This window comes from Hermetia illucens, chromosome 2, assembly GCF_905115235.1.
Source record: "Hermetia illucens chromosome 2, iHerIll2.2.curated.20191125, whole genome shotgun sequence".
NCBI lineage: Eukaryota > Metazoa > Arthropoda > Insecta > Diptera > Stratiomyidae > Hermetia > Hermetia illucens.
This window is the reverse complement of record NC_051850.1, coordinates 26,759,449-26,769,563: the sequence shown is the minus strand read 5'-3', so window position 1 is coordinate 26,769,563 and position 10,115 is coordinate 26,759,449. Positions and strand designations below refer to the sequence as shown.

General features: G+C 40.5%; 3 protein-coding genes across 3 annotated transcripts; 2 read left to right on the top strand and 1 right to left on the bottom strand.

Annotated features, from left to right (window-relative positions):
* Positions 1 to 4,487: 4,487 nt before the first annotated feature.
* LOC119647729 (uncharacterized protein K02A2.6-like) lies at positions 4,488 to 7,154 on the top strand. Its single transcript, XM_038048830.1, has one exon. The coding sequence runs from the start codon at positions 4,488 to 4,490 to the stop codon at positions 7,152 to 7,154; it is 2,667 nt and encodes an 888-aa protein (XP_037904758.1).
* Positions 7,155 to 8,304: 1,150 nt separating this feature from the next.
* On the bottom strand, positions 8,305 to 8,927 carry LOC119649364. The gene is made up of 3 exons (XM_038051478.1): positions 8,746 to 8,927; positions 8,490 to 8,656; positions 8,305 to 8,428 (listed from the first exon to the last, which is right to left on the bottom strand). The coding sequence occupies exons 1-3, from the start codon at positions 8,789 to 8,791 to the stop codon at positions 8,372 to 8,374; spliced, it is 270 nt and encodes an 89-aa protein (XP_037907406.1). The 5' UTR covers positions 8,792 to 8,927; the 3' UTR covers positions 8,305 to 8,371.
* A 110-nt stretch (positions 8,928 to 9,037) lies between these two features.
* LOC119649363 (DNA-directed RNA polymerase III subunit RPC7) lies at positions 9,038 to 9,996 on the top strand. The gene is made up of 4 exons (XM_038051477.1): positions 9,038 to 9,279; positions 9,335 to 9,466; positions 9,533 to 9,775; positions 9,838 to 9,996. Exons 1-4 carry the CDS (start codon positions 9,130 to 9,132, stop codon positions 9,958 to 9,960), a joined length of 648 nt encoding a protein of 215 aa, XP_037907405.1. The 5' UTR covers positions 9,038 to 9,129; the 3' UTR covers positions 9,961 to 9,996.
* The last annotated feature ends 119 nt before the right edge of the window (positions 9,997 to 10,115 follow it).

Sequence of the window (10,115 nt, the reverse complement as noted above, 5' to 3'; positions counted from 1 at the left end):
AATAGAACTTACTTTGAGTTGCGTTATTCTTCTCGAAAGGTCCTTGTAGTTCGTAGATGGTCGAATGTTGTTTGAGTAAATTTCTAGCCGACTCCCAGTTTTCCGGACGATTATTTAACAAAAGTTTCTTTGCCGCTCCTGTAATTTTTATGTTATAAATTGCCTGCCAGGCTTCTTCCCGTGATTCCTCATCGATAGCACTAAGATGACTACCAACGGTTGTTAAAAACTGCGTTAGCTGCTTCCTGTCTCCCGAAAACTCTTTTATGTAGGCAATTTGTTTTATTATTGTTTCTGTTCGATTTGGCCGTTGCAGATTAGCTAAATTCTCCAAAGCTGCTATCAATCGTTGCGCTAATACGTTATCCATTTCGGCTTGAAGGATGCGTCGATGGTAAATAGCTATAATAGTTTGTCTCTACGTTGAGTTTTGAGGTGAGTCTATTTCCCTGCACTTTTATATTAGATTTTTTTTTTTTTATTATTGCTAGGATTCCAAACCAGCCTCAGAATGTGTTTTAAGACGGATTTATGCTTGTTACTCCGCTTCCTAGCTTTGTATTTATTTTAGTTTTATTTTTATTTTTTTTTTTTAATTGATTAAACGAATTGCGACGCTCGATTTTTTTAGTTAAAACAACTTTGTTTCTAAAAAATTGCACCGGTTCTTGAACGAATTTAAAGCACGTAACTTCGCGTATCACTAGATCCTGCTCGATGCATGGATCCTACCGACTGCGCCACTAAAATTAATAACACTGGAGGTTATTAATAAAAATATATTTTATTGATCTTTATGATCCTAATACTAGTACAGTTCCAGCTAGACTGATTATTTCTAATACTTAATGCTATCTTAACACCTACGATGCTCGCTCCATTGTTTACTTTTCCCATGATCTATTGTTTTGTGCATCTGTTATGCAGATGCACCTGCAATATTGTTATGCTGTTAAATTCAATAATGTTTATGATTCTATTAAAATGATTCATGTTCACAATGTTTGGCTTAATAATTCTCATGGGAATTAACTGTGAATGGAAGATAAGCTTGGCGACCCAAGCGGATATTTAACCTGTGTTCCTCGGAGACTTGGGTTCTTAACAAGAAAAATTGCGAACTCTTGACCGCGTTCGAGAGAAGAATCCTTCTACATGAGGACGGACGGTTCCGCAGTCTATATAGGGACGAAATTTATGCGCGATACCACGACCATTTGGTTTTGAATAAAATCTGGCTTAATTGAATGCGCGCCTAAGGATGATCCAGCCCGGAAAGTCTATAATGGCAATATCTATGGTAGAAAAAGAAAGATTAATAAGAAGAGCCTCCGGATCATAGCACTAATTATAACCTGGGGAAGCTAGAGATATCTGCGGACACTATCTGCAGATTCTATGAGAAGGGTGACGACATCCACACATGTTCTGATACTTTTGTGCAAAGTAGATTGAGGGAGCTGGGAGAATACTTGATACCATTCCACTTGGAAGTAGGGAACAAAATAAAGTTCCTGTCGCTTACAGGCTTAAGCGACATACTATAGTTAACAGATATACTATAGCCACCACCGTCTCCCCTTCACAGTATAATAATAATGCGATAAGGTACTTTTTGAGGTGTCAATTTTAGCGCCGTCTGTGAAAAAACTAAATAACGAGAATGTAAAAAATACTTTTTTTGTACTCTCAAAGAATAGTTTAATTGGTAAAAATTACAATACAATCAAGGAATTGAGGTAAACAAAAATTCAGAAAAGTTATCGTTTTTTGACCGCCTAATGTAGACTCGATGTCGTTTTATGCATCAGATAGGGTGTGACATCACAGTATGTAGTACACATTTTTTAGGACTTCCCGTAAACAATTTTCGATATCATAAATCTGATATATCTGAGCAGCTATTTAGAGTGAAATATGAAGGGCCATACTTAGAAAACAAAATGCAGCTGATGTACTGCGGAGCAGGACCAAGCACATACTGTTTATTTTCTATATAAATGATATATATTCTAATAACAAAACTGAAATAGGGAGATTTACAGATGGTATTGCTGTCCTTACCATGGAGGATAACGAAGCTACTAAGAGCTATTGACCACATTGTAGAATGGACAAGGGCAAGAAACATCAAATTAACTGGAACCAACAAAATAAATCCAGCCAAAGTGATGATCAATGGACAAGCCCAATGAAGCTAAATACGATGACGGTACGTAAGCTCAGCTGGAGAAGACACATTCTTAAAAAAAGGTGTTAAATGCCAGATATATAGGCTATTGGGGAGGAGTGCCCCTTGATGCATTTATAAACCATATGGTGCGGCATACAGCTTTGGGGGGAACTAACCTGAAAGTTGTACACATTTTTCAAAGAAAGTACTAAAAAAGGCAGAGGTGAGGCAGGGTCTGATGAGTTGCCTCTGCCCTGGACGAAACCGCAAGTCATAAATTTTGCAACTTAGGTGTTTGCCCAAGGATGAGGGTTCCGTTGACCATAACCGTGAAAGCAAGTTGCTTTCCAACTGATCCGGTCCGCCATTAAGTGGATGGCCGCCTTAGGAATCCCTGGATTCTTAAACAAATTTTTACTAAAAAGTTTAAATGTTTCCGAGCACATTTAAAATGAGGATCTGCCTAGGGACCTGCGAATATTGATGGCCAACAAAAAGCATGCAATTAAGATTAGTCAGCAGTTACGTTCCCATGAGAATGATTTAATATAAAAATTGAGAGATATCGCAAGTCTGATGACTGAAAATAATTAAACCGGATGACTTACTCACATAAACTGTAACAGTGTGAACTAACCATTAAATGTAATACATAGTGTGAATTAACAATTAAGTTTACTACAACTGTATTTAATATACATTCAACTGTCAAATAAACACCATTCCACAACATACTGGCGACGAGGACGGTCGTGTTTTTCGTTTTTCCGAGCGCGAGTTAAATATGGACGCCACACAGTTTGCCGAATTTTTACGTGTGCAGGCGGAGCAACAAACCGCCATCCTAAAAATTCTTGAAAATTTCGCTACCGTGACGGTTGGTAGAGAAAACATCTCTACAGAGATAAAAAAACAAAACATCATAAAAAACTTTAAATGTGAGAAATATGATGGCGTTACAACGGCTAGTGTTTTCGTAGATTATTTTGAAGCCCAGTGCCACATGTGGGGAATCGCGGATGATATAAGTTCGAAAAGAGAATTATTCGTATCATGTCTAAAGCCGGAAACCTATCGTGAACTAAAAATTGCATTTGCGGACGCAAAAAAAAAATTTGAAAACCTGACTTACACGGAAATCGCGGAAAAATTCGTGAAGCTTTTTGAACGAAAAACCACGCGCTTCAAAGCTCTAACGAACTTTTGGAATTGTGTGAGGAAAAAAGATGAGTCATTCGAATCTTACGCGAACAGGCTAAAAGGCATAAGTCGCGATTGTGGTTACGACGGCGACATGCTAGAACGTCAATTACGTGATCGGTTTGCAACGGGTCTCAACCATCCCCGACTTGAAGTGGAATTGAAACAAAGGTGGCCAGAGCTAAAAACATTCGATGATATTGAAGGCATAGAAAACGAAGTGTCGTTCGCGGAAGTTTTCAAAATAGCGCTATCAAGGGAGTTGGCGGAAAAAGACATTGTAGAAAGTGAATGCGCGGAAGTGAAAAAGATAGTAAAACGTCGTGCGAAAATCGGTAAGCGGATCCGAATTTTGTCGGAAGAACAATGTTTAAGATGTGGTGCGCGTGAAAGACATTCAAAAGACAACTGCAAGGCAGCGAATCACAATTGTGAAGCGTGTGGCAAACGTGGACATTACGGGTCGTGCTGTATAAGAAAAGGCAGAGCTAAATTGATCGCGAGAGACAAAAAGAAACAACAGCGTATTTACAACGTAAAAAATAGTGATACATCTATTTCGAGTTGTGAGCAAGTTTTTAAAGTAATGAGTGCCATTGCTAAGAAAAGAAACATTGACGTTAAGATAAACGGTGTCACGTGTACGATGGACTGGGATCCGGGCGCGTCAGTTTCCATTATAAGTACAGATTTTTGGAAACAGATCGGATCACCAACGCTTAAAGGGAAGCCAAAACTACGGGCTTATGGCAATTTCGATTTACCTTGCCAAGGGGAAGCTACAGTGACAGTGACGCTGAACAAGCGAACGCGATCTTTGGAAGTAGTCGTGGTGGACAACGCGAATCTAATGTTATTTGGCTTAGAGTGGAATGAAGCCTTCAATTTGCCACTGCCCGAACCAGTGTACAACGTAGATCGTGTCAACAACCACGTGCAGCCGACAACGAAACCACTGCATCAGAAGTTAAATGACATATTGGAAGAGAACAAGCAGCTATTCGAAGAAGGACTGGAAAAAATAAATAACTACCAAGTTAAAATTCACGTAAAGGAAACAGCAACACCAATACATATTCCAGCCAGGCCAGTCCGATTCGGAATTTAAAAAAGCATGGAATTCGAACTTGAAAGGTTACAGCAGCTTGGAATAATCTCACCTGTTGACCCCAACGAAACACCGATCGAATGGGCAACACCCACTGTCAACGTGGTTAAACGGAACGGAAATATACGTATTTGTGGTGATTTTCGTGTTACACTGAATCCAGCACTAGTAACAATACGACATCCAGTACCAACATTCGAAAACATCCGTCAGCAGCTTGCCAAGGGTGAGAAGTACACGAAATTAGATCTACGCGATGCCTATCTACAATTCGAGATTAGTCCAGAGTCAAGAAAATACCTAATCATATCCACACACAAAGGGTATTTTCAGTATAACCGTATGACTCCTGGTATATCGAGTGCACCCGGAACATTTCAAAATTATATGGAAAATCTACTTGCTGGCATACCCAACGTTGCAATCTATTTCGACGACATAGGCATTACAGGTCCAGATGAAGATAGCCATCTAAGATCATTAAGAGAAGTTTTTAAACGTCTGCGTGAAGCTGGGTTTCGTATCGAAAAGAACAAATGTAGCTTTTTTCAAGACAGTATCGACTATTTGGGCCATCAATTTAACCGAAAAGGGATCTATCCAGTGGAAGACAAGCTGATAGCAATAAAAAATGCTGCAATACCCACTAACAAGAAGGAGTTACGATCCTTTCTGGGATTGGTCAATTTTTACGAGAAATTCATACCCAACTTACATGGAGCATGTTCCGAACTACACGCATTAACTGGTACAAAGTCGCAATGGCGATGGTCAATAAAAGAACAGAAACAATTTGATAATGTTAAACATATGATAGCTAGCGCCCGTCATCTAACTCTTTACGATCTCACAAAACCGCTTTATTTGGCAACAGACGCATCCGATGTAGGCCTTGGTGCTGTTCTATATCATCAGGACGAGGCTAACAACGAGTTACCTATCGCCTACGCGTCACGAAAATTGAACGAAGCAGAACAAAAATACACTACCATTGACAAGGACGCATTAGCAATATTTTTCGCCGTGAAGAAATTTGATCCATATTTACGTGGGACAAAGTTTACATTAATTACGGATCGCAAGCCGCTTCAACACCTGTTGGGAGACAAACGAAATTTGCAAAAAATCGTAAACAACCGTCTGACGAGATGGGCACTAATGTTAGGTGCATACAATTACGATATACAGTATCGTCAAGGCAAATACAATATTCTAGCTGATTGCTTATCACGGTTACCAAACGCACATGAAGCAATTTCGGAGGAAGCGCAGAAGATTCATAAAATTTATGCGGCAATTCAAATACGGAAGCTTGATGATATTGTACTAACAGAACAGGAACTTAGGAAGCAGACGAAACATAACCTAATATTACGACGAGTAATTGAGTTAATTGAGCGTCACTGGCCAGACACGAAGTGTATCAACAACGAGCTGAAACCATACTACGACAAACGGGAGGAACTATCATACGAAAACGGTATTTTGATGTGGCAAGGACGAATTATCGTGCCCGATAATCTTCAAGAAGTAACATTGAGGCATCTTCATAGAGGGCATCCAGGCATTGGCTCTATGCGTGCGTCAGCGAGGTACTATGTATGGTGGCCGAACATCGACAAGGACGTGGAACATACAGTGAAATTATGCATGGCATGTCAACGTCAACGCCCAAAACAATCTGAACTGCCAATCTACTTTTGGTCCCTGCCAGAGCATTGTTGGCAACGACTGCATGTGGACTTTGCAGGTCCCTTCGAAGGAAAAATGTGGATTGTGCTTGTTGATATTTTATCAAAGTGGGTAGAAGCAGATGTACTTTATGCTGCCACCACAAGAACTTTGTGCGAATTCCTAGAGGAGAAGTTTATAACATTTGGTTATCCGGAAATTATCGTGTCGGATAATGGTAGTCAATTTACGTCAGAAGAGTTTCGAAATTATTGTCAAAGTCATGGAATAAAACATGTAACGTCTTCACCGTACCATCCGAAAACCAACAGACTAGCCGAACGATTCGTACGAACATTCAAGGAGCGCATGAAAGCCAGTGAATATGATGGTTTATCACAACGTCAGCGCTTGCGCACATTTCTATTTACATATCGAAACACACCACACTCCTTTACAGGGAAGGCACCATCTGAATTTTTGCTAGGTCGACGCCTGCGAACTTTATTTGACAATCTGAAGCCTAATGTACGGCGAGAGATGCATTTTAAACATGTAAAACAAAATCTTCAAGCAGAGCAGTCTAACAGAGAGTTCCAACCAGCACAACCAGTATTCGTAAAGACAGACATCGAGAAAATGTGGGAACCAGCCAACATAGTCGAAAGAACAAATCAATATTCCTACCGTGTTCGAACAAAGGACGGTGTAGAAAGAAGACGACATGCAGCTCATATCCGAGAACGGAGGGTAATACCACCATCAATCGACTTCCGGGATGTCTCAGATTTTAGGCGAAACAGTTTCCATTACCAATCTGCAAGCCCGACAGCAAATGATGAACAGGAACATCAGCAGTCTATGCAGCCCGCTATACCGTCGCATGAAAACGGAAACATGAGTGAACAAGGACAACACACCGAAGCACAACAAATTGAACATCCAGTACGGCGAAGCCAACGGCTAAGAAATCGACCCAAGAGACTAGTCGAAGAGATGTAAAATTACTGAAGGAAGGAGAAATGTAACAGTGTGAACTAACCATTAAATGTAATACATAGTGTGAATTAACAATTAAGTTTACTACAACTGTATTTAATATACATTCAACTGTCAAATAAACACCATTCCACAACATAAACTGACAAAGGGCAAGAGCTTAAGAGGAATAGTCAGTTGTATAGTGAAGCTAATCTGAGAGCTAGGGTTGGAACCGAGTCTTTCTCCTACAAACGCGAAAATGAATGACTGGGGAAATTTCCAGTCGTACCTTAGCGGGAGGAAGTTTAGCGACTAAAAATACAGGACATGCTAACTACGACGTCAGCTTTAAACACTTCCATCTTAAAAAAAAAATATTTTTCAACACAATTCTTAAACCTGGCTTAATTGCGTCTAATCCATCTTGTATTCGTTCAATCGACTGCAACCTATTTTTCGGGCTGGACATCATAAACAGATTTCATTTACCAAGAGTTTGTAAATCGCTTCATAAGTTGTCAAAGTTTCATGCAGTTACGCTCATAAATTGATAAGACATTATTGAGGCATTGTGCCAACACTAGGACGATATTTTCCTTATACATAGTATTCTCCATTAGTGGATACTCTCTCCTCGACAAAGCGTAGACGGCTTTTTCCGCAACTAGTCACTCCGTTAGATACCATGGCTTTTACCGCTGGACAGTCCGCAGTAACATTTAATTACTAAGTTTCACGGATGCGGTCAGCTGTTTCACCGTCCGCACGCCTACTTCTGACTTATTTTTGGATCTTTCTCCCTTCGGAAAATGCCGGCAGTTGACCACTTCTTTTCTGCTGCTGCATTCCCTGCTTCTGAGGAGATGTGGTGGTTTCTTCACGATGTTCTTGTTGCACCCAGTATTTTGGAGATGTGACCGTTACGGTAGCCAAATCCGTCTTTGCGTCAAATAGTAACTAATGAAATATCTAAACACAAACAACTGCGACCAGAAAGCAGGGAAAACCGCAGCAATTGGTGGATTGAGTCCCAGGGTTGGTTGTGGGAGAAGAAATTTTTTGAAGAGCAAAGTTCCGACTTTGTGCGCTACACACTGATGATATCTTTGCTTGTTGAAAAAATCCACGCAAGAAACTTCAACCACAGCTAATTCTCGAAAGCAACCAATTCGAAACACGCTTATTAGATATTTATTAGGTTCTACTTTATTTTAGTACAATTTTCGAATAACACAAATTTAATCCAGGGATTTTGGTGGACTGAAGTTAAGTTGGATGAGGCCGGTTGATTTTGCCTGAAATTCACACAAGTAAGTTTGCAAATGGTGAATAATAATTGAAATCTAAATCACTCACCAATCCAATAGCGGTGGCTAGCATGGCGATGCCAGCAACCAGCACGGCGTTGTACTTGGCTTGTTTCTTTTGGTAAGCCTCCTGCCAGTCACCTTGGGGGACGGGCAAATCGTTCATTGTGGCTACCTTGTGGTGTCCTCCGTGGTAAGCTCTTGAGAGAGCACCAGCTGGAGTCCGAGAAGAAAAATTCGATCAGACGGACGATAAGTTATGTAATTAGAGGTTAAAGCAATTTGCTATTAAACAATGTACTCACCATTCCTAGCGGCTAGAGAACGAAGGATAATTTGTCTGGCAAGCATTTTGTTCGATTTGAATATTTGTTTGCCTTTTAACTAGTCAAATGCTGACGGAAATCGCACAAAAGTCCGGAGGTAGACACCGCTTTGACAAATGAGGTAATGACACTTCGCAAGTGCTTCCACTTCGGGAGGAAAGCTTTTGAAAACCACCCTTTTGCATGCAAGTGATCGCAGCGCACTCTGGCAAGTGGACTCGAATGCTTTGTTTTCAGATGTAAGTATTCACTGGAATTTTGTAAGAACAAGAAGTCCGAGGAACAACATGTGTTGGGTTTGTTTACGTGCAGAACTCTAGAACAAAATAGTTTTTAACTAGACGCTGGAATTATCGGAGAGAAATGGCAGGACGTGGTCGAGGAAGGCTTGGTTCTTCTTTGACTCAAGAGCAGCTGCAAGTTTTAGGATGCGTAGGGAAGGATATTCCATCAGTGCCAACTGCTCCACCTCCGACATTTCCTCCTTTACTGTCGAAGCCTGTACCATTGGAGGTGAGTTACTTCCTGAGAAAGATGCTTTATGTTTATATATTTCCGTAAATTGCAGAACTCGACAGTTCAGGACTATATGACTTTGTGGAAGGAAGACTTCCTGACTCAGATGCGAGATTCGCCTTATCACCTAGAGCCAGCGGTTCACAACAATAGCAACATACAAAGATATTCAGACCAGTTTGTGGTAAGTCATTTCAATTTATCATCAATATTTACGTAAATCTGCATTCATCTCCATTTATCACAACAGAACGTCCTGGAAAACAGCAAGCAAAAATCAAAGGTAGAGATCCCATGGCACTTGATGCCCGCAGAACTAAGGCCGAACTGGAAACGTCGGAAAGTGGCCACAGCACCGACTCTGCCGAAAAAGAAGAAAGAAAACTTGATCGAGGATCGGTTGAAGGTGCTCGAGCAAAAAGAGAAAATCGACGAGAATCCAGAGAAGCAAGCAGTTCACGGAAGCGATTCAGAAGAGGAGAAGGAAGAAGAGGTTTGTGAATGTCGTCTTGGAGCTTTGTTGGCGGGTTTTGTTCAACGTTTCAATATTTTTAGGAGCCTGAAATTGACGAGGACGACGAGATGGACGAAGAGAATGACTACGGTAACAACTATTTCGACAATGGGGAAGCTTTCAATGAAGAGGACGATAATCTGGACGATGGTCCTATTTATTAGTTGTGATAGAAATAAACAATTTGGAATTGTGGCGAATGCGTTTCTTTTTAAATCCTTGATTTCAAGGAATTTTATTGGTGTCTTTCCTGCACGATTACAGCTCATTCTATTCTGCATCCCATTTCATTCGAATTTTGCGCGCTCCTCCCAGGTTT